This window comes from Nematolebias whitei, chromosome 4 (assembly GCF_014905685.2).
Source record: "Nematolebias whitei isolate Nwh7 chromosome 4, NemWhi1, whole genome shotgun sequence".
Classification (NCBI taxonomy): domain Eukaryota; kingdom Metazoa; phylum Chordata; class Actinopteri; order Cyprinodontiformes; family Rivulidae; genus Nematolebias; species Nematolebias whitei.
Window position 1 is genome coordinate 56,748,477 of NC_056501.1, and position 25,421 is coordinate 56,773,897.

At 39.6% G+C, this 25,421-nt stretch overlaps 1 protein-coding gene across 1 annotated transcript in view; it reads right to left on the minus strand.

The window, feature by feature from the left end:
- Positions 1 to 8,854: 8,854 nt before the first annotated feature.
- LOC119408608 (trafficking protein particle complex subunit 11) overlaps positions 8,855 to 25,421 on the minus strand; it is a gene marked incomplete at its 5' end in the record, with an annotated part of 34,598 nt that continues 18,031 nt past the window's right edge. The window contains 9 exon segments of the mRNA XM_037675454.1: positions 8,855 to 9,195; positions 9,266 to 9,433; positions 9,741 to 9,874; positions 11,928 to 12,019; positions 12,097 to 12,208; positions 12,299 to 12,455; positions 14,831 to 14,896; positions 14,987 to 15,106; positions 15,184 to 15,305. Coding sequence (XP_037531382.1) covers positions 9,151 to 9,195; positions 9,266 to 9,433; positions 9,741 to 9,874; positions 11,928 to 12,019; positions 12,097 to 12,208; positions 12,299 to 12,455; positions 14,831 to 14,896; positions 14,987 to 15,106; positions 15,184 to 15,305 — 1,016 coding nt within the window.

Consider the following 25,421-nt stretch of genomic DNA (forward strand, 5'->3'; position numbering starts at 1 on the left):
TTTTTTTTTTTTTTTTTTTTTAGGAAAGGTATTTTATAAGTAGTCTGTGACTGTATTTTATTATATTAAAGAACTAATTATAATTTTTATATTATCATTATTATATTATCATTATTATTATTATCATTATTATTATTATCATTATTTATCGTTGGTTTATCCATCGTCTGCCTTCACGTATTAGCGCTTTTACGTTTTTATCCCACCCAGTCCCGCACTTACTTAATGAACTTCCAATTTTTAAGTAAGTTTAAATTAACACTGTTTTCAGTTAGACACCAACCTAACAAGTTTACAGTTCAACTTAGTCTCAGAGTTACAGGGATGACGGCGAATAAATGATTTATCCTACAACCCCACCCCCTCTGGTCCAGAGACCCGTCGATCTCTGGTGGGCTCGACTACTGCGTGATTTATCTGGGACTGGTTTTATTACTTATTCACTATCGCGGATCCGAACCTACAACATAATAATCCTCTATTTAATGGGAGTCCAACACACTGAGAAATTTGCCTATAAAAAGCCCAATCACAGATTTTGTTTAAACAGGTATCTGCTTACCTTTGTTTGAAGAGTTGTGGCCACAGGTCAGTGTTCTGGACTCTGCTGTCCCTTCCTGTCCGTATCAAACCAATCTCGGTGGGACCTCCAAATTGTTGGCGTAAATCGACTCACTCTATCCGCCCCAAAGTTCGTTGTTTGGTTTTACTGTGGATCAAGGAAGTACAGACACTGAAACATGACAGACGCGCTCTCTTTAAATTCAATAATCAAATTTAATAAATTAAATGATTAACAGTCACAGATTACTTTTGTATTTGATTAAATGTTAGTTAAAGTACAAAATAAAACATTGAATGCGCATTCAATGGAGACAAACGATACAACCTGTAAGAGTGATCTGAAGTCAGCCCTTGCTCTGCGTTGTCTGCTGAAAGAGGAAGTGCTGCTCAGCTATAGTCTAAATTAGGGCGGTGCTTGGTCAAGGCTTCTAGAATGTTCACTTGCTCAACGTGTATAGGGCAGTGACTCACTCTAGCTTCTAGAATATTCACTTGCTCAACGTGTATTGTGCAAAGTCCGGTTGGGTGGGTGCTGTCATAAATAAGAAACAGGAAGTATACTAGTCACACTTTAAGCTTTAGAAATTGTACAAGCAGAAACAGATTTTATTTTACAACACCTGCAATTTTATTTTACACTTCTTGTAAACAACTGTGCTCTTGTGAAGCTCTGTCTTCCCCCGGAACATTGTAGGATCTGAAATGATTTTTAAAGACGAAGTAGCGGGTTGAATCGCGCTGTCTCCCTCCTCCATGCTAGCGGGCTCCATTCAGATAAAGGGAGCTCAGCTGGCTAACTAGCTTGCTGTACGGTGGCCTACACGACTCAATTCTACGGCGGCCGAACGGGGAGTAGGAGCGGAAAAAAATATAAAACTTAAATGCATTTTAAAATCGATTTATGGACTTTTAGAAACGATTCAGAATCGCCAGGACTAAGAATCTAGATTCATCAAAAAAACAAAACGATTTTTTTCTGCACCCCTAATGGTCACCACATTGTTCAAGCCAAGAGCCATTATCAGCACTGGGGGGCTAAAAGCACCCCTAAAGGGCAGATTCAAGAATCCCCCCAATGTAAGCTTAAAATCACATGATTTTAATAATAAAAGGTTGTGATCTAAAGTGGGCCACTCTGAGGCTGAAACTCCAGGGCTGAAAATGAGTCCCACTCCGGCCCTGCCTCTACCACACAGGAAGGATCTCCTGTCACAGTTGGGGGGTCAGATTCTGCACCCTGATCCCAGTCGCCTCCGGCTCTGGGCTTGGCCGCTACAGGGTCCGGCATTACCTTCTCAGAGTATGACGGGGAGGTTGCACATACAATGAATTATGCCAGGGCCCTTTCCACATGACTGGTGTACACACATAAGTGGAAGGTTTTCAGCAACTGGTGTCATGCCAGACACGAGGACCCTGTACACTGTCCTCTTTTCTTACTTTCCTTCAGGCGCTACTTTCTCAGGGCCGGTCTCCATCCACCCTGAAAGTTTATGTTGTTGTCATCTCTTGCTGGCTTATGGTGGTGGGTGGGGAGACAGTAGGTCGTAACAAGGATGTGTCCTTGTTTCCAAGAGGCGCCCAACGTCTGCACCCCCCCCCCCCCACACACACACACACACGCCTTGTCGTGCCTGTGTGGGATCTCTCTCTGGTCCTCGCTGCCCTGCGGTCTGTTATGTTTAAGCCCTTGGCGGAGGTGAGCCTTAAGTGCTTGTCTAAGAAGACTGCGTTTCTCTTGGCCATGGCTTCGGCCAAACGAGTAAGTGGACTACATGCGCTGTCTGTTCACAAGCACTGTTGCTGTTGGAACCCGGCTGGTTTGGGTGTTACACTCTGGCCTAACGTAGCGTTCCTCCCTTAGGTGGCCTCATCTGTGATCAACTCTCTGCTCGCTTCGATGCAGATGGTGCTAACGAGCTTCTCTGCCCTGTTCGGGCACTGGAAGCGTACGTCAGATGGACAGCTTCTCTGTGGCAGTCTGATAATATGTTTATTTGCTATGCAGGGCCTCGCAAAGGGCAGGCCCTTTCGAAGCAGTGCCTTGCTCGCTGGATTGTGGACGTGGTGGAACAGGCATACACTCTGCAGGGCCACCAGCCACCTGTAGGGGTACAATACCATTCCACAAGGAGCATTAGCATGTCATGGGCCGCTATGAATGGGGTCACTCTGGAGGTGATATGTGAAGCCTCCTGGTCATCCCCAAATACCTTGCTAGGTTCTACAGGGTAAACCTGGCTGCCTTTCACCCATTGGAGGGGATCCTATCACAGCACCCATCTTCGTCTTAGTAAGGTGGGCATACTTAAATGTTGTTTCTTCTTGTGGGTGTGATTCCTCAGGACTCTGTTGGCAATCGTCATCCAGTACTTTAAGCACTGCCTCTGGCGGTCAGTAGGGATTAAATAGAACAAAAGTTACGGCTGCAACTACGGTTCTATGAATCCCGGATGACCGCCACAGCGCTCGGTCCCTTGGAATCCTCGTGTTTTGCGAGAAGATTAAGGGACTGGGCTACCGTTGTCATGTACTTATATAGACTCACAGGTGTCCCGGGGGTCACATGTGTAGTGAACTAAGCCTCAGGTCAAAATCTGGCCTTGAGGGCCTGCCTGGAACAAGAACTGTATTTCATTGATTTGAGTCCAGAAACACAAGATTAAGTTCATCCAGAGACTTTCTAAGTGTCCTGCACTGATCAATTGAAAGAACACTCTCTTTTTATTATCATTACTATTTTACAAATGTTTGATAATCAAAGTGTGTTTAGTTCAAACCATTTTTAAATGTTGAAGTGAACTAATCATTTTTAATCAACTGTGAAACAGTATTAGTGATTTTTAATCCTCATTCAAAGTAGAAATCAAATTGGAATGTGTTACGGAGTAATTCATGCATTTTCTGATCTTCTGTCTGAAAAGAGCAAGTTGTGATGTCGGTCAGAGGTCGAAAACAAGTTGTTGGAACGAATTGTCATGTTTTTAAATCCTCTCAGACGTAATATAGAGAAGCTGGCACCTGTTTTCACCCAACTCGTCCAAACATTTCTCTCGTCTGTCCCTAAAAACATTTTCAATTTGTTCCAAAACATTTTCTGTTTTTCTGACTTCTAGTGACCTCTTACGTCACAAAAACACACCCCTGTCTGGTCGATTTGACCAATCAGGAACCTCCCAAATGAACCGGAAATAGAACTCTTTAAATGTCGGTACTTCCTAGTTCAAACCAGCTTCAGTCGTTTGCAGCTCCAGTCGAGTTGCGGTCGAGTGCAGTCGAGTTCAGTTCTGGGAGCAGAACCGAACGGAAGAAGTGCTAGGGAGAACAGAAGTCCAGACATGATCCAGAGCTCTTCCGAGTCTTGTGGGAATTATGCAATCTTCCACATCTGAGTGGAACTTCTGAAGGACTCCACTCATGTGAGTCCACTCGTGAGGTGAACTGTTGTTGATGAAGTCCCGCCACCACTCCGGACGGTTCTCTGCCATCCTACGGAGACGCTGGACCGGTAGCGTTAACTGGAACTCCGTATCCGCTGATTCATCGTCAGAGAGGTAATGAGTCGAGTTTACTACCGAGCGTACCGAGAAAAGCTGGGTTCGAATGGAGGGTGCCGTTCTGTTCAACACTTTCACTCACACACCATTTCCCTCCCTCTAAACTTCATCTTTCCATCTTTAAACTCTTCTATCTGCTAGAAATCATTCCAGATATTTTCAAAAATGTCTGTTGTGAAGCAAAGGGAAATCAGGGCCGGATGGTTTTCCTGTTTGTAAAGCTGATTAATAAGCTGTTGTTATTTTCAATTTTGCCAAATTAATGTAAATGTTTGATGTTAAATTTTGATTCTGAAAATAAATGACCACATTCATTTGATGGGTCAAAGAAAATTAACGTCTCACGTTACATCTTATTAAATTCAATGCACGATATTATTCAGTCCAGAAAAATGAAGGAATCCGTTTAATTTATGAATATATCACAGAATATGTTCATCTACACATGTGACTATGTTGGCATAAAATACTCGACCTGCGCATGCGCAAAAATGATCATTCAGTGCTTTATGCACAGCATCTGGCGGTCAGTAGGGATTCATAGAACCATAGTTACAGCTGTAACTTTCGTTTCAATGACAAGAAATCTGCTCCCCAAGTTATGCCCACCAGACACCTCATAACATTTAAAACCTTCTTACACTTATCAATAATCCAGACAATATGATGATTCCAAGTTAAATGAGAATCAAAATTAACACCTAAGAAACGAAAAACATCAACTATCTCTAAATTTCTTCTATACAATTTCAATTTAAATTCACCTCTATTCCTTCAGAGGTTAGCTTTTTCTTCGTGAATTTTATTAGTGCTTATTATTGTCACTGTGCATTACCGCCACCTGCTGGTATATATCAGAATTTGTGTTTTCTTGTTTTACCATTACCATACTACTTTATAAAGCACTTAAAACAGCAACAAGGCCAACCAAAATGTTGTACAGCAGAACAAGCAAACAAAGCACACAGCAAAAAAACAAACAAACAAACAAAAAAAAAAACAGACCTAAATGGAAGATAGCAACTAAATGGCTAACATTGTAGAATACAGAGAGGATAAGATCAAATCACAGTGTCAAAAGCCAGGGAATAAAAAGTGAGTTTTTAAGTGAGACTTAAAAACAGTGAGAGAAGGGGCCTGCCTGTCATGTAGTGGTAACTCATTCCATAGTCTTGGACCTGCAACAGAGAAGGCCTGGTCACCTGAGCTGAAGACTGGTTCCTGGAACCATCTGATCTGCTGACATCAGAGAGTGCTTTGGGACATATGGCTGCAGAAGATCAACGAAATAAGAGGGACCAGAGCTGCTCAGAGAGTTAAAAACAAACAGAAGGATTTTGAACTGAATTCCAAAGTGAACCAGGAGCCAGTGAGGGAGACCAAAATGGTGTATCGGACTGCAGCATTCTGGACCAGTTGTAATTTTGTCTTATGTGCTGTCCATAATCATATTCTATCAATTAACTTTGTTTTCCGAAACAACTAAATTAGAATTTGAATTATTTTACTCATTTCTGTAGTTATTTTAATACGATAAATGTTCAGTTTTTTATTTATTATTATTGATCTTATTTCTGATATCTCTGGCATACTACAATTACTTGTTCTACCGTATTCAACAAATCTCTGTCAGGTCATCTGGACGGTTTCTTTTTTTGCCGAGACGTTTTGTCCTTCATCCAAAGAACTTAATCAGTCCAAGAACCCACAAAGAACTTGGTCCCACACACACTCACATTGTGGGCCAACTAGTTTGCTGGTGATAACATGGTTTATGGGGCCTGCTCTCTCCCCCATCGACTCCTCTGAGGCAGCCATAGCCAAAGTGGTTCAAAACGTAAAAGTGCTTAACCTGGATTATTGAGCATGAACTTTGATGCTCGTTTGCTCTCTCCACAATGTTGACAATTTCCAGTTTCATATTGTTATTTTCTAAATAATGAACTGTTGAGTTTAGTGTGTCCAAATCTTATTCTTGTTATGATCTGATGTATTCAATAATCCAGGTAGATAAACAAGACCTGACTCTAATGCCACTTTTGTTGAAAAGTTCCATCTTTCATCCAAGACTTCTTCAGTCAGAGGAGCTGCAACAAACTCATTCTCATCAACAGACTCAGCACCTTCTCATAGTGGATCAACCTTCATTCATTGTTAGGCTGATGGTCCTCCTTTTACATGTGAGCAACTAGTATTGGCTGTCACCAGCAAACTGGTTGATCCACTATAAGAAGTTACTGCTTATAAGACTGACTTTACTGCAGCTCCTCAGACTGAATAAGTCCTTTAGATGAAAGACGAAATGTTTCAACAAATAAGAATCAGTCCAGAGGACCTGACTCAACCTTGTTAGATTCATTCTTGTTAAATTCTCTTCTACTCTCTTCTATCAGAGAAGTCTGTTGGAGTCAGCCTCCCCACCATCACAAACATCTACACCTCCAGATGCAGGAAGAGGGCCACCTGCATCATGAAGGACCCCACTCACCCAGCACACACACTTTTTGCCCCGCTCCCCTCAGGCAGGAGGTTGAGGAGCATTAAGTGTAGAAACACTAGACTGAGGAACATCTTCTACCCTGAAGCTGTTAAGACTCATGAATCCCTAATCAGGATAATCACTGTGAAATAATCACTGTAATGCTACTTGATTGTTGATATGTGCTGCTGATTGTAAGAGAGATAATATGCGTCTGATATTATCCATAATTTAAACGGATTCTTTCATTTTTCTGGACTGAGTACGATCGTGCCTTGAATGATTAAATGTGGACGGAAACGTGTTTTATCTTTGACCCACCACAACAGTGAGCCGTTTAATTAAAAACGATTTAAAACAACATCACACATTTACATTAATTGGCAGATTGATTACAATTAACAGCTTAATTAATGAGCTTTACAATGAGAAATCATACGGCCATGATTTCTCACTTGCAACTGAAATACAACAGACATTTCTGAAAATATCTGGATTAATTACTGGCAGATAGAAGAGTTTTAAGATGGGAAAAATGAAGTTTAAATGGAGAAAATGGATGAGGAAAAAGTGTCTGTATAACCAGATCAGCACGCTTCTTTAGACGCAGCTTAATCCACGGTACACTAGCAGTTGAAGATCGACTCTTTTACCTTTGCAGACGATAGTTTCAGCTTCGGCGTAGAGTTTTCTTTCAACTCTTTTCAGCGTCTCCGTAAGAACAGCTGTGACCTCAGGAGTCGTGAGATCATCACAGAACAAACTTCCTCATTGTTCAGAGCGTTCGTCGGGTAGAGCCACAGCGAGACGTCGTGGCATCGACGGACTCGTCACTCCATTAGAAACTGCTCGGAACTTCTGTTCCTCTGAACTTCTCTCGTTCAGGAACTTCTCGTTCGAGGTTCTCCCTGGAACTCTTGTTCTGCTCTGGAACGTTGTTCTGCTCGGAACTCTTGTTCTACCTGGAACTAGGAAGTGTCGACCCTTTTAAAGAGGTCACTTCCGGTTCCTCTGAGAACTTCCTGATTGGTTGAACGAACCAACCGGGGTGTGGTTTTAGTGACGTCAGAGGGTCATTACATGTCAAGGAGACAGAGTAGATGTTTTAAGAACAGACAGAAAGATGTTTTGAAGAAACAGAGACATTTAGGAGCCAGTCTTCCTTCTATCTGTCTGAGAGAGTTAAACATGACATTTCGTTCCGATAAACATGTTTTTGACCGTTCCTTGACTTTTGACCGACTCACTCCTTCTCATTTCAGACAGAAGATCAAAAATGCATCATTACTTTGTAACAGACATCTAACTTGATTTCTACTTTGAATGAGGATTAAAAATCATTAATACTGTTTCACAGTTGATTTAAAGTGAGTAGTTCACTTCAACATTTAAAATGGTTTGAACTAAACACACTTTGATTATCAAGATATTGTAAAATAGTAATGATAATAAAAAGAGAGTGTTCTTTCAATTGATTAGTGCAGGACACACTTAGAAAGTCTCTGGATGAGCTTAATTTGTATTTCTGGACTCAAATCAATGAAATAACAGTTCCTGTCCCAGGATCAGGTTTTGACCTGAGGCTTAGTTCACTACATGATTATCCATGCTGCCGATTTCATTTACTGGTAATCAATAATTTTCTGAATGTGTATTTTCCATATTAAATTCTCCTTAAACCATATTCCTAAAAACATTTTGCACTCAACTAATTTTATTTCTTGATTATTTATTTTCATTTTTTTGTAACTTTTGTTATTCTTTTCTGTGCAAGTACAATTGTGTTTATTTTCCCCACAGAAAATTTAAACACCTGCTTTCATGTCCATTTTATTAAAATCTTGTATTTTCTGTGAACTTTAGTTTTCTGCTTTCAGATTACCACATCATCTGCAATGAGTAAAATGCCCATCCTCTTTTCTTTCTCTACAAAAACATTTATCATTAAAGAAAAACGAAAAGAGCCTATTATGCTGCCTTGTGGCACTCCGTTTTATACAAGTTTTCTATAATATTTTGGTCCTGTTCTTTCTTATATGGTTATTTTTAATAAACATTTGGATCCTTTTAAACCTGTTTCCAGTAATAATCTATATACTTTAATTATTAACCTGTCAATCCATGACATACACTCTTTGATTCATCCTGTTCAACCTGAAATGTTATACAGCTGAGTAACCTTCACAACTCCATCCTGTACCTGCAGCTACATTGTGGGATTTTTAAAGACAAATTTCAAAAACATACTTCACTGGGTTATGGTACATTTTCACTGTATAAATAAACACTCAAAAACAGGAAATGTGGGTTTAATAAATCCTTTAACACATTCAGTTAATCTATAACACAAACACAATTTTCCATGTAATTCACAATAGATTCATCCATGTTATTCACTGTTCAATTTATTTACTGCTCATTCACTTCCTGTTATTAGTCAGTGGAAACAAGTTGATCGTTTTTACAGTGTTAATAATGATAATTGTATGAATGATACTTCTAATAAAACATTGTTCTTATATTTACAGGAAACGACTTCAGATGTTCACATCAAGCTGCAGCAATGGAGGCGTCGTCCGGCTGTCGACCCTGAGGCTGGACACAAACACACGCTCAGCTTTTGTTACGACAGATGAATGTTTCTCAGACTGACATGAGCCGTTACCTTAACAAAGATCCTTTGAGGCAGGAAGCGTCTCAATGCCAGAATGTTGGAGGCGGGGCAGCGCGGCAGGCTGATGTTGAGGTGTGGTAGTGTTTGGTAACCAGCCATCAAAGGGTAATAGTTATACAGCATGTGCTGCTCTGTACCAGGGAGGACAAGGAGACGCACCTGCACACAATCACACTCATCACTTTGTGCAGTCAGACTGTACGGTTTGGACCAGTTTCTTCATCAGCCAAGCCTATGACCCTTCTGGACCATCTAAAAAATGAATACTAATTTTATTTAAAGCTAAGTGATTGATCACTGCTCTCTCATTGGCTTTGCAGTGCCTTTCACAGTCATTATATCACCAGTGTGACTCTGATCCAATGTTCATATTTTAAATCAGTTCTTCATTCATAAAAATGTTAACTTCCTGTGAGTTTGATGAAAACACATTTAGAATACTGTAAACATTTAACAGTCAGTGTACCTGTTTGAGTCCAGAGAACATAAAGGCATCAGACGGTTCCACAGCTATTTCCACCTCCTGAACCAGAGCTGTTCGGTTCTCAATGTGGTACCGAACAGGTAGGGACTCTCTGACCCGTCCAAAAGACGGCAAGTCTGTATCAAAACAGGAACAAAATAGATAACCAAAACAACTGACTGTCAAATTTCTACTAACAAGAAGATAATTAAGTTTTAAAAGGATCTCCAACTACCGTAATTTCTGGACTATAAGCCGCTACTTTTTTCACACTCTTTGAACACTGTGGCTTATGTCCAAAAAAGTTCAATCTGGTCCTCTGGACATTCAAAAAACAAGAAAACAACAAAAAAAAAAAAAAAAAAAAAAAAAAATGTAAAAACGTTTTTTTTGCTTTGTTTATTTTATTTTTTTTTTCTTGTTTTTTGAATGTACAGAAGACCAGATTGAACTTTTTTGGATTTTTCTACCTGGATTATTGAGCATGTATCAGGATACTGTGGCTTATACAATGCTGTAGCTAATTTAGGGATTTTTATTGGCCAACGAGCTTCATGCTGCCAAAACATTTAGCCTCGTCACACCCGGAAACTTTCATAGCTGCCCAAAACATGTCTTGTGATCAGATGATACACGTGATTTCTGGGGGCACAACCAAGTATTTGCAGTCACTCAACATCCGTGCGAAACATGCATTTAAAGCGACACTTTAAAACTGTGTCTCAAGTCTGCCAGTGGATCCTGACAGCAGAACGGTGTCAAAGAATCCACAATCGCCAACGGGTTTCGAAAGGCTGGACTGCTGTGTGATGAAGAGGACAGCACAAGCTCAAGGGCGAATTTGCCTCGAGATGAAAGTGATGTTGAGAGCGACAACGAAAGAGAGACAGAGGACATGTGTGATGCAGGTTTTCTGAGGCTGTTCAATTCTGACACTGAAGAGGACGACTTTAGTGGTTTTAGTGCACAGGAGGAAGATGAGGATAGAGATCAATGACTTCCTGGAAAGCTATCAGTGTTTCCCCTACCATTATTCAAGCAGGGCGCCCCGCCCCGTCAACGGAACCAAGCGCCCCGTCTACCGACCTCACCCCCCATCCCAACCACCTGTTGGCACTGACGTAACGCTAAACTAGCAGCTCGCAACGCAAGTGCATGAGCTGAAAACCTAAAGGCAGCCTTTTCCCTCAGGCTGAACACTCACCCCCACTCAAAAATTGTCAGGAAAAAACAGCACACGGCTCAGATGTGTCTCTGTTCCCCTCCACCCCCCGCCCGCCCCCCTGTCGGTTCAGACAGTGCGCGGCTGAGGTGTTTTTGTCTCTCTCCTCTCCCCCACCTCTGCTCTAAAACAGTTAGTGCAAACGGCGCAGCTGTGCATTCTGGGTAAATGATGTAGGCAGGTTGCTCCGGTGAGAGCTCCATTCAACTTGAATGTTAATTTTAGACGTTATCTGACGTTCAGCCATTTAATTTGAACAGGAGTGTATTGACAGAGAGGAGAAAGAAGAAATGAATCAGCTTTCACGTTAGCTCCAGAGCTAATAAATTAAACACCATAAGTTGATCACGTTTGATCATTTAAAACTAGTTATTAGTACTAGTCATTAGTTCTTACTGGGTGTAAGAACTAATTCAAAATATAACTTCATTGTCACATTAATTTAAAAAAAATTATAACCGAACAGAACCTATGAGAATTGTGCTGTTGTTGTTCGGTGTATTGTTTTGCACTATTAGTGACTGGCATATACCTTAGATCTTTTAGCGTACCGTTTGACGTCTGTTTAGCATATATCTTAGTTTATATCTCAGTTTCTTATTTACTGTTTCTTTTTACACTTTATATTTTTGCTATTGTTGGATGTAACCGGGACCCTGTGTACACAATTTAATTCCACCACGTCCAAATGGACTCTGACATAACTTTTTAGCTTCAGCTCCTTGTGTTTTAGTCTCCTCTACAACCAATATACATCAGTCCTTAGATGAAAAATGTAATAAACTTAATATTTTTAAGGTAATCAGGAGTTTTCACATGTCACAACAAACATGAACTTTTAGTAGAACAGAGAAATAAGATATTAGGGCCAATATGTGCAAGCTGTTGGAGATCCCTTTAACACAGCAAAGATGATCTGTCAGAGGCTTTAGTGAGAGGATGATTTATTTTGAACAGCTGATACTGACCAGCATGGATATAAACAGGAACAGGTTCCAGGATGATATGAGGTAGAGTGACTGCACTCTGGATCAAAGGACTCTCAAAACCGGAAGGCTTTCTGTTGACCACAAAACCACCTTTAGCAACTTGGTCATACTCACACTTCATGCTGATAAACTGTTAGCATGTGTGTACCTCCTCCATGAGATTAGGTACTGTCCTGTAGCCAGAGTGTTGGCGCTATTGGTTCCTGGTGGACATCGTAGACAGAAACACTCACTGGCACTCTCTCCTGTCTGCAGAACCACTGAACACATGAACAAACACACCATAAAACAATCAGAGGACTAACAACCTTGTGATTTTCAGCTGGGATGTATGTTAGGTAGCCTGGTACCCTGCTGAAGCTGGGACTCTGGTTGTGCTGTGTTACTGGTCACTGTCTGCAGCTGCAATGAAGAGGAGCTCAGCAGGAGAGGCCACGGTGAGGATGACAGGATGTCCGTCAACAGTAGGAAGGGAATGTCCATCGTGACCTGCTCCAATGGTTCAAACTAAAAAGAAACAAAGAAGTGATCTTCCCACTAAATCACACTGCCAGCTCATGCTAACATTAGCCACAACGCTAACACAAACAGTCAAAATACCAGTACATCTACACTGATCTGTAAAACAGTTTCTAATGACAACAGTTTCCACAAAGTATGATGTAGGCTGGAGATGCTGCTAATGCAACCAGACTGTTCAGAGGCTTTAAGGTTGCAGTTATTAAATCTTTACTTAAGAAATTTGATCTGGATACAGGAGTCCTGGTCAATTATGGATATATATCTAATCTCCTGTTCATTACAAATCAATTGAGCACAGAAATAATCTGAAAAGTTTCAGTCAGGGTTTAGAGCTCATCATAGCACAGAAGCAGCACTAGTAAAAGTCACTAATGATATTCTCATAGCCTCAGACAATGGACTTGTGTCTATACTGGTCCTGTTAGACCTCAGTGCTCCATTTGATACAGCTGTTCACAATATTTTACTACAGAGATTTGAATATGATATTGGAATTACAGAAACAGCTCTAAAAAAAGTTTACAGCCCATTTGCCTGGCAGATTCTAGTTCATATTATTGAATCTTCTTCCTAAGCCAGTTAGTCATGGAGTTCCCTACATTATAAATGCTTCCATTTGGTAAGCTTATAAGACAAAATAGGATACATTTTCATAGATTTCTTAGATTATAAGCATGTCTGGAAACATGAGATCATATCTAGAACATGTCTGGAAACAAAACCTGGATGACTTAATTTTCTGCTTTTAAACTCAGACAAGACAGCGGTTGTGGTTTATGGACCTGAGCATCTTAGGAATAAATTTTTCAGTCTTTCAGTTTCTCTGGATGGCATTAATCTGGCCTCCAGTTATAAAGTTAAAAATCTCAGTGTTATTTTTGATCAGGACATGTTTTTTAAACCCCATAGTAAAAAAAAGTCTCCAGGAAAGCGGTTTTCCAGAACCGCTTTCCTTCACCTGTGTAATATCACTAAATTAGAAACATCTTATCTAAAAATGACGCAGAAAAACTGGTTCATGCATTTGTCACGTCTAGACTGGACTATTGCAATGGTTTATTATCAGAGTGTCCAAATACTTTAAAAAGTCTTCAGCTGATCCAAAATGCTGCTGCCAGAGTCTTAACTGGAGTTAGTAGAAGAGATCATATATCTCCAGTTTTAGCTTCTCTCCATTGGCTCCCTGTCAAATCCAGAATTTAATTCAAAATCTTACTTCTAACCTACAAAGCTCTCAACAACCTAGCTCCATCTTATATTACAGATATTACTGTTCCATATTTTCCTAACAACAATTTCCTCTTAGACTGCCGATTTACTTGTGGTTCCTATAGAATTTCTAAAAGCAGAACGTCTCCAAAGTCTCTAAAATGAACAACAGAATCGGCGGACTGTACTTCTTCAAGAACACCATTCAAAGACTCCAAGAAGGCCAGAATCTGAACTGCTGTTTGGTGCATCAGAACAAATAACAGACAGAATTTGCCTCCAGCAGCTTGAAGTTGCAGAGTTCACTCTTGTTTACCGAGGACAACTCAAAGATCAAGTCGCTTAGCCAGGAGCTTGTGAGTATCCTTACACCCGCCTGTTCTCCAGTTTTCTAAACTGGTTTCTAATCAATGGCTTGAATTCAAGTTAACCACCCGCACCTCTTTTAACAATGAAGCAAAGCTAGCTCCACTACAACATCAGAAAATGTTAGACAAATCAACCAGAACCTGTTGAAATCTGCTGTTTGGGAGAAGTAAATGGTAAATGGACTGTACTTGTATAATACCTTTCTGTCTTATGAAGATACTCAAAGCTGTTTACAACACAATCTGTGCTCTCATTTACCCATTCATACAGCTCTCTACTAGATCTGTACAAAGAATAATCAGAGCTTTATCACATTCATACACTGATGGGACAAACATCAGAGGCAATGAGGGGTTCAGTGTCTTGTCCAGGAACATTTTGGCATGTGACTGCTGGTGGAATTGAACCCCCAACTCTCGCACTGGAGGACGACTGCTCTAAACACTCTACCACAGCTGCCCCTACAGGTTCATTACAAGTTGTTTTCATTTTCTTTTCACATTGGAGAGTATTTAGTTTGAGAAAAAAAACCCGAAAAAAACCAAACATTTTTTTAACTGGGGAAGACTATTCTGTTTCGTATTGAGTTCCCTGTTGAACTACATAACCAACATTACAAAACACTGGTCTTTTTACATTAATCCTCCTGTACTGAAAATGTTCCAAATGGTGATTTTTGTGTACAGTTACACCTGTGATAAAAATATACAATCACTTCAATGAGAGTCCAATAACCACAACAGAAATAAAAACACGATCAAACAGAAAAATCAGCTGCATACCTTTGTGGATACAAACTTGACTGACACCTCAAATGGGACCACGGTTTCTATAGTTACAGTCTCATCCTGAAAGACACACAAAAAAAACAGGGGTCTAAAAAAAAGAAAACCACTTGATTGTTTCCAGAAAGCGCACAAAGGGTTTTCTGTTTGTACCTTATGACACCTGCAAATAATCTGTTGTCCTTCCACGGCTGTATCAATGCTGTAGGCCAAATGGAATAAGAAGAGCCTTGGTCCAGTAGAGACACATCTCACATACACACATCTCTCCAACTAGAACCAAACACAGATATAGGAGTCACTATCGTTCTGCTGTGAGGGAAGCAGATAGATGTGAAACAGATGTGCACCTTTTCTCCTGGCTTCAAATCACCTAGAGGCACATCAGTAAGTAGAGCAAGAGCGCGGTCATCACATATGACTAAGTTGTCCAGGGTCACATGGGTGGCCTGGCCTAAGTTAGCATCCTGACCTGAAACAACAAAGGAGACATGTAACTACAGAGTAAAGAAGGGGGCACTTGTTTCCCTCATTTCATTAAATGTATAGTTCTCGTAAAATTAGGTGCACCAGGTCATCTATTTGCCTTTTTACTAATCAGAACTCAACCACAGACGTAGAATTTGTTCAATTACAGGAAAGTCTGTAAATTCTTACCAAATTACTTTTATTGTAAATACCATACACATAAACTGAATGAAATTGAAACACTGTGGCTAAGTAACACTGTATGTTTATGATGTTTTGCTGAGATTCATTTTTCTGCGTGGTTGTTCACCTAATCATTTGAACTCGAGTAGCATCAGATTATAGTGAGAACAATCTACGACTGCTTGTTTTGTCAAATGCTAACATTTGATCTTGCCACCTACTCAGAGGCACAAGATTGCACTTCTAAAAAAAGTGGCATACTGAAAATAGAGAAAAACAATCACAAGTATTTATCCCATCATCAAGTATCAATATAATTAGATGCCAACATTAAGACTGATAATGGCACACCTCTACTCCAATAATGTACAAGGTGGATGAAATGCAACAAGACCATTCACAGTAAGATCCCTTTGAAAAACATTAAATATGTATTTGATTTAGTACACCATATAAAAGTGACCTAGGTTGGATTTGAAAAAAAAGAAGAATGTGATGTCCAGACAGTTAGGGCTGTGGTAGCACACTGATCAGTGATATAGTCTTGTAATAATAAGGCTGCAAATTCAAGTCCACATTATCTGAAAAATGCAAAAGTCATTTTCAAAGTATTCTCTTATTTCCAAAGTCAATGGGAACCCTGTAGTACACCTCACACTGAGTAATGACTCAATAGACCTCACACTGAGTAATGACTCAACAGACCTCACACGAGTAATGACTCAATAGACCTCATACTGAGTAATGACTCACTAGAACTCACACTGAGTAATAACTCACTAGACTTCACACTGAGTAATGACTCACTGGATCTCACATTGAGTAATGACTCACTGGACCTCACACTGAATAATGACTCACTAGACTTCACACTGAATAATGACTCAATGGACCTCACAAGGAGTAATGACTCACTGGATCTCACACTTAATGCCTGACTGGACAATACACTAAGTAATAACTCACTGGGCATCACACTGAGTAATGACTCAATAGACTTTTCACTGAGTAATGACTCAATAGACTTCACACTGATGAATAACCGACTGGACACTTCACTGAGTAATGACTCACTGTACCTCACACAGTAATGACTCACTGGATCTCACCCTTAATGCCTGATTGGCCAATGCACTGCGTAATAAACTCACTGGGCATCACACAGAGTAATGACTCACTAGACTTCACACTAAGTAATGACTCAATAGACCTCACACTGAATAATAACTCACTGGACAATTCACTGAGTAATGAGTCACTGTATGTCACAAAGAGCAATGATTCACTTGATCTCACACTGAACAATGACTCAGTGGACACTAAACTTTAAAAACATGTCAGGACTTCATTTTCTGCATGTAAACGCACATAGCCTTCTGAGAAAACTTGATGCCTTGAAAATTTGGGTCAGTTCTTCTGGGGCAGATGTAATCTTCATCTCTGAAACCTGGCTCAACAAATCTGTACTGAATAATGACCTGGTAATCAATAGGTATGTTTACATGGACATAAGTAACTGGATCAAATGGTCGGTCGGAATAAAAGTGTGTCATGTAAACACTCCGTTCGGTTTAATTTTTGTGCATTCGGCGCAATCCAATATAATTTGTGATCAGAACGAAACGGGTGGTTTACGCCGATCCGTAACCTGATAGGTGCGCATGTAAACGCTTGATCTGTTCGTTTTTATCTGATCGTGAAAAACTGACCTGACTGCGCATGTGCGACTTTGCCATTTCTGCCTGGCTAATGCTAATAATATTAGCATGTCAGGGAAGCAAAACTGGTCGGTGAGCGACACAACATTTCTACTAGAAACTTTGAAAGAGCTCAAAATGATCTGTATTACCTGTAGCTCAGTCAGGGAGTGCAGTAACGTCTCCACCATCATATTAAAACCTGTTGCAGGTCCATTTTGGGTGCTCAGGTTTGTTTACGTTCACCCAGAAGTAGAACTTCTTCTTCAGTGTTTTTTTTTTTAAGGAGAGTTTACCACTCTGCACATGTCAGTACTGCTGTTCTGAACAAAGCCCACTGCATGTAAACGCTTGACATGAACAGATTGTGCCCATGTAAACAATACATTTGAATTATTTAATCTGAAAACATTTCAATCCGGTCAAAAAATGTTGCGCATGTAAACATAGCTAATGAATTTAACATATACCGCTGTGATCATCAAAAAAAGGGGGGGGGGGGGGGGGGCGCTATTTACATCAGAAATTCTCTGGTTGCTAGTCTTGTGTCTTCTAAAACAATTCCAAACCAAATTGATGCCTTAGCTGTAAACATCACTTTGAATGGAGGCCAGATCTTATCTGTAGTGGGTTGTTATCGTCCCCCTTCAGCAACACCTGAGGCTCTGTCCTCCCTGATGGAATTCTTTGGTAATTTAAAATTCAAAGAGATTTTTTGGTAGGAGATTTCAACATTGACTGGGAAAAGTCGACCCCACCTCTGTGATTAATTCAAGAAATGTTGCCTGTCTCTCAATCTGACCCACATCTTCAATCTCTCCATAAACCAAAACTCCATTCCAAATGCTTGAAAAACGGCCTTTGTTCATCCTTTGCTGAAGGGATTGACTCTCCCACTAGATCAAACAAAAACCGTCCTGAAAAATCTTCCATCTTAGACCTGTTTCTAACAAATATGCCTCAAAAATTCCCTGGTACAGGTGTATTCGCTAACATTTTGAGTGATCATTGTGTAACAGCGACTCAGAGATATTAAACTTCCACCTTCTAAGCCCAGATTAATTCAAAAAAGGGATCTGAAATGTTTTTGTGAACAGTCATTCCTCTGGGATCTGTCTCACTTTGATTGGCATCGTATTCTATTAATTGATGACGTGAACTCCGCTTGGAACTATTTTCATAATAGTTTCATTTATTTTGTGAACAAACATGCTCCTTTTCGTCAGTTCAGAATAAAGGGACGAGACAGTCCCTGGGTTACTCCAGAGCTAGCTGACCTCCTACACAGGAGAGATCATCTTTGGACAACTGCGAGAAAATCTGACTCAGACACTGATTGGTTGAGTTTTCGACAGATGAGGAATAAATGCACAACTGCCATCAAAGCTGCAAAACGCAACTATTTCTTATCTCAGACCTCCAAAAATCTAAATGACCCCAACAGATTCTGGAAAACAATCAAATCTCTCTCAGGCACCCCCAAATCATCTGACCTCCCATCACAACTTCTCGTTAACTCTGTTCCTGTGTCAAATAAGCACGAGATCCTGAACTGTTTCAACAAACATTCTGTTGCTTCTAGTTCTTTTTTTTTTTTTAACAAGACTTTATTTTATTAGTTCTGTATTCCAATTCAATATTTAGCACATTAAGTCACAAACATCAATTTCCAGTATAATCAAACAAATCGGTACAACAAGAACATCCGAACGGTTCGGCGAGCTGAAAGTTCCAAAGAGTCTTAGTGGAATATAAAAAAACAGGTTACACTCAGAAAAATAAAGGGAAGGTCTTCCTCACGCGTTTTTTGTCTACATCTTAACAGAAACACATGTTAAACATACACACAGAGTATACCTGTGTATTTACATTTATTATACAATGTCAATTTCAAGAATGTTATCAAAGGGTTCCACCTTTTCTTAAATAAATCAATAGACATGTTTAGTTTTGCTGTTATTTTCTCCATTGTATAAATGCTCACCATTCTTTCTTTCCATTGATTTATAGTAGGGGGTAAAGGTTTATACCAACATAATGTTGTCATTTTTTTTGCTACCAGAACAAGTATTCCAAACAGGTACCGTTTTTCTTTACTTAATAGGTCACTCAGGAGCACTCCCAGAACAAAGACAAGGGGGTTCCATTCAATATAAATGTGTAAAATATTTGATATTTCCTCTCTAATTCCTTCCCAAAATGTTTTGTTTTAATCTTTGGACAATCCCAAAAGACATGCGTGTGATCTCCAACTAGTCCACATTGTCTCCAGCACAAATTTGATTTAGCTTTATCAAATCTTGAAATAATACATGGTGTTTTGAAATATCTAACGATTACTTACCAATAAAATTCTTTCCATGTTGGACTGTTAGTTTATGTCCATTTCCACACACTAACTCCCATTCTTGATCCTCAATCACAATGTTCATTTCTAGTTCCCACCTTGCCTTTATCCCAGCCCCCCCCCCCCCCGACATACATGACTGTAAACATTTATATAGATTTGACACAGTTTTATCAGATTTTTTTCTTTAGTGACCTTTATAAAGAGCATTTCTAAATCAGTAGGTCGTGATTTAAGAAGAGACCATTCAGTATGGGACATCGGGTAACTTCTCAACTGCAGAAATCTGTAAAAGTCAGAAGAAGGCAACCCATACTTCTCCTGAATCTGACCAAATGATTTCAGAATTTCCCCTTCAAACAAATCATCAATGAAAATTAAATTCTTTTTTTGCCAGACTCGAAACCCTTAATCATGTTGCCCTGGTAAAAAATCTATTATATCCAAAAATTTTAAAGCCCTAGATATAGATTGAGGTGCTTTCATATTTTTTCTAATCATGCTTAAGGTCTTTTGTGTAGTTTTCATCCACATGTTTGTAATTTTGTACTTGTTCCAGATTTCAGTTGAGCAAAATGCAAGCCCCTGTAATGAAAATTTAGGGCATGAACTTTGTTCTAGTGTCAACTAAGTTGTTTCTTTATTCTGTATTAACCAATCCACAGTTGCACACAGTTGTGCTGCCCAATAATATAGTTTTAAATTTGGTAAGTTAAGACCTCCGTAGGGCTTCCCATAGGTCAACCGGGTAAATTTTATTCTAGCCTTTCTTTTCTGCCAAATAAAGGTAGAAATCATTTTTTGCATTTTTTTTAAACTTGTTGCTGGAATCCAAATAGGAAGGGACATAAACAAATACAGTAATCTGGGGAGAATATTAATTTTGACTGTTTCAATCCTTCCAAAAAAGCATAGCGGTAAAATTTCCCATCTTTCTAAATCCCTTTGAATTCGATCCAATAACTTCCCATAATTTGCTTTGTACAATTTGGAAACATCCGTAGTAATATTGATTCCCAAATATCGAAACCCATTAGGTGACCAGTTGAAATTAACTATTTTGGATAGTTCTGAGGGCCAGGTCCCTCTTATCATCATGGCCTCTGATTTTGTTTCATTTACTTGGTATCCTGAGACTATACTGAAATCTTTCAAACATTTTAAAATATTTGGTATAGAAATTATTGGGTTTCTAATATACAATATGACATCGTCGGCATACAGTGACAACTTGTGAGTCCTAATTTTATCTGATATACCTAAAATTGATGGGTCTGTCCTGATTAACTCTGCTAAGGGTTCTATACTGATAGCAAACAAGATTGGGGATAGGCAGCATCCTTGGCGTGTTCCTCTTTTTAGGGGAAAATTTTCTGACAAAAAACCATTAACACGTACTCTAGAAGTTGGACTGGAATACAGTACTTCAAACCAACTAATAAAATTTTCATCGAATCCCATCTCCAATAAGACCTGTTTCAGGAACATCCAATCCACCTGATCGAATGCTTTCTCGGCATCCAGGCCAAGAAGCATTGATGGGTGTGGGTTTTGTTGGCCAACTGAAATAATATTTAGGGTTTGTCTGATGTTATTTATTCCGAATCTTTTGGGTATGAAGCCCGTCTGATCGGGATTAATACATTTATTAATGATCTTTTGTAGCCTTCGGGCCAAAATGGCACTTAAAATCTTGACGTCATTACACAGTAAACTTATTGGTCTATAAGAGGCACATTGTGTGGGGTCTTTACCTTCTTTGTGTATGACCGAAATAATTGCTTCTGCCCATGTTTTGGGTGGATCTTTGGATCTTAAAGCATAATTAAACACTCTGCATAAGAGTGGAGTAAATTCAGCCTGAAAGCATTTATAAAATTCTCCTGGGAACCCATCTGCTCCAGGTGATTTATTATTTTTAAGCATTCCTATAACAGATTTATTCTTCAGTAATGTCCCCACCAATGTTTTACCTTCATTATCATTAAGTTTGTTAAGGTTACTTCGCCGCAAAAATTGCTTGATTTTATCTGCTTTGTTGGGAATGGTCTAGAGTCATATAATTGTTTGTAATATTTTGAAAATGCATTTGCTATTTCTTTGGGATGGGATACTAACTTTTTGGATAATGGGCATGTAACTTTTTGGACGGTTCGACTTGCCTGTGATTTCCTTAACTGAAATGCCAAAAATCTACTTGTTTTGTTTCCCTGTTCATAATATTTTTGGTTGGCGAAACGTAAAGCGCCCTCTGCCTTGTAAGTTAGGAAATCATTCAAATCTTGTCTACATTTTTTCAGTTCCTGTAATACAATGTCAGTATTTGTTCTTTTATGTTCAGTTTCAAGTCTCTTAATTTGTTCTTGTAAATTTTCTCGTTTTTTTCTCACATTTTTTTTTTATTTTTGAAGAAAATGAAATAATTTTGCCCCTCAGGTATGCTTTGGCTATGTCCCATAAGATAGTTGGGGAAATCATGTCCTTATCATTAGTATCTAAAAATAAATTAAGTTCATCTTTTATATATTGGATTGTCTCTGGGTTATTTAGAAGTGATACATTTAATATCCATAACTTTAAAGGTTTCTCTAGGTCCACATTTAAAGACATTATCACAGGTCCATGATCTGAAATAGTTTGAGGTTCAATATGACATTACACCACTCTGTGGACCTCTTGTTTGGGAACACAAAATAAGTCAATTCTAGAGTAGCTCTTATGAACTTTTGAGAAATGTGTATACTCTCCGACCTTTGGATGTTTTGCATGCCATACTTCAACAAGCCCCATCTCCTCTAGCAAATTCTTCAGCGTCTTTGTTTTTGATAATTGATATTTTTGTTCTAACGGAAATCTGTCCATGTAATGGTTTAAGACACAATTAAAGTCTCCACTCAAAATAATTATTTTCATAGGATGCACTGAATATCTGTCCCACCCACTCTCTCTTTAATTTAGCATGTTCTGCCTCATTTAAATGAGTTTCTTGCAGAAGCCAAATTGTACAATTCAGCCTTTTTAATTGAGTTAGGATTTTTTTTCCTCTTAATAGCGTGATTTACACCATTAATGTTGTAAGTAATTATTTTCAAAGTTGTCATAATTATGTGAGAACAAAAGTTATTTTACTTCCCTTCAATAGTATATTGATACCTTTGCAAACATATTTAGCATTCAAAATCAGCTCGCCGAAAAACAATGAACCAAATAAACAATAAAACCGACCTGCATCATCATAGAACTTCCAATTATTCCATGTGCTGCCCTTTTGAATAATACAGGCAGCACACTTCTGATGTAAAATGGACAGGGAGGGTGATCTTTCTGGGTGGGGTACACATCATGTGTAAGCAGCAGTCCACAGTCTCCAACTTTTTGCTGCCTTAAATGCCCAGATAAAGAGAAAACATTCACCCCATACACGCAGACCGATACTTTAGAAATATTAATAGTATTTATACCTGCATGTCCTTATTTATATTCTCAGACACTCCACCATTGGTTGAAATGGCGGCTAATCTGGGGGCAGAACCAGGTGTACGTTACCGTCTCAGCCCTCCTTGTGTTGATCCACAGAGTTTATAATGGTCCTAAGGTCCATGGTGTTCAGATTTTGATCAACCTTCTCACGTCTTCCCTGGGATGTCTGCCATCTATCACGTAGTAATTCTCTCTCCAAAATGTCCCGATCATCCTCCACCACAGGGATTCCAAGTTCCCTCAGTGTGGATTGGGCATCCAGTAAAGAAGGGAAGGTCTTGACACCTTTATCCAGGAAGTTGAGGCGGGTATGGCGATTGTGCCTTGATGTTACGCTCCTTTAGCTTTTTAATCACTTCACGCACTTGTTTTCGTTTTCTTTGCACCTCGGGGGAGTAGTCCTGGTTGAAGTAAACTTTGTTACCCCGAAACTCCACGTCCCGTTGCTTCCATGCATACTGTAGCACCGCCTGTTTAACATTGAAATCCAAAAAGTGAACTATTATGGATCTCGGTGGTGCTGCTGGTTTCGGCTTCGGAGCTGTAGCTCTGTGAGCTCTCTCAATGCAAATGTCCATGTCTACAGGCAGCTTCAGCGCAGATTTAAAGAAGTCTGCAATAAACAGGCTCATCTTTTTCCTTCTGAATCTTCTTTTATCTCATACACTCTTATATTGTTCCTGCGCAATCTGTTCTCCATGTCATCTTGTTTAGCAGTTAATCTGGCGTCTTTTTTAAGTAAGTAAGCTAACACTCTTTCTTGCTGTATGCCTCGGTCTTCAGTGTTACTCACTCTCTCCTTCGCTGCATTCAGTCTCTCCTCCAGTGTGTCGATTCTCTTTTTTATTTCTCCAATTGACGCCTCCATCCGAGTTCGAGACTCTAAAATGTCTTGTTGTGCAATTCCAGATTCTTCTCAAAATTTGCGGAGCTCTGTTCGCATTAACATTTCACTCCCGGTGTCGTTTTGAGCTAAGCTAGCATCTAGCGTTAGCTGCTTTTGTGTCGTCTTTGTATCATCGCCTTCCCCCCTTTCGGTTCCTTTCTTGTTGTCCTTTGTGAGGGAGTCATTATAATAGTGTTTTCTGGATAGATAGGTAGAATTATATTCTTACAGCAGGTAATTTAAGAATTATCAATCAATCAATCAATCAACTTTATTTATATAGCACATTTTAAAAACCACAAGGGTAGTCAAAGTGCTGCACAATAAAACAATAAAAAACAAACAAGACAATAAAAACATACAAAGCACAAACAAAGAAACATAAAAACCATTCACATACCAGTTTCACAGCAGGTGTATTAAAAAGCCATAAAAGTTAAGATCACGTGTTAAAAGCCAAAGAATAAAAGTGTGTCTTTAAAAGAGATTTAAAAACAGGAAGAGAGGAGGCCTGTCTCACACTCAAGGGTAAAGTGTTCCACAACCTGGGAGCAACAACAGCAAACGCTCTGTCACCTCTGAGCTTCAGCCTAGTTTTAGGGACTGTCAGCAGCAGCTGATCAGCTGATCGTAGGGATCGGGGTGGACAGTAAGGCTGAAGCAGCTCAGACAGATATGGTGGGGCAAGGTTGTTCAGACATTTAAAAACAAACAGCAAAAGCTTAAAATTAATTCTGTAGTGCACAGGGAGCCAATGAAGGGATGCCAGGATGGGAGTAATATGCTCGCGCCTACGAGCCTGAGTTAACAGGCGAGCAGCAGAGTTCTGCACAAGCTGCAGACGAGCAAGAGACGTCTGGCTAATGCCTGCATACAGCGCATTACAGTAGTCAAGACGAGCTGTGATAAAAGCATGGATTAATTTCTCCAAGTCAGGTCTTGCTAGGATTGGTTTCACTTTTGCTATTTGGCGGAGCTGATAAAAACTTTTCTGAACAACACTGCTGATCTGTTTTTCAAATTTAAAATCAGACTCAAACTTCACCCCCAGATTGGTGACACAGTCCTTGAGATAAAATGACAGTGAGCCAAGATCTATGCTGGGAGAGGAACGGCAACTTGGTCCAAACATCATAACTTCAGTCTTGTTCTCATTTAGACTAAGGAAGTTAAGAGAGAACCATGTCTTAACATCATTAAGGCAGTGTGTAAGTTGTTGAACTGTGTTGTTTTGTGTCATGGGAAAATAGATCTGGCAATCATCAGCATAAAAGTGAAATAAAATGCCATGCTTCCTAAAAATCGAGCCAAGGGGGAGTAAGTAAAGGGCAAATAAAAGAGGGCCAAGGATTGAGCCCTGGGGGACACCATGTGGAAGAGGAGCAGTGGAAGACATAAAATTGTCGATTTTTACGCAGAAACTCCTATTGGTTAAATATGACCGAAACCAATTGAGGGCGACACCCCTGATGCCCACACAGTGCTCAAGACGAGAGATTAAAATGCTGTGATCAACAGTGTCAAATG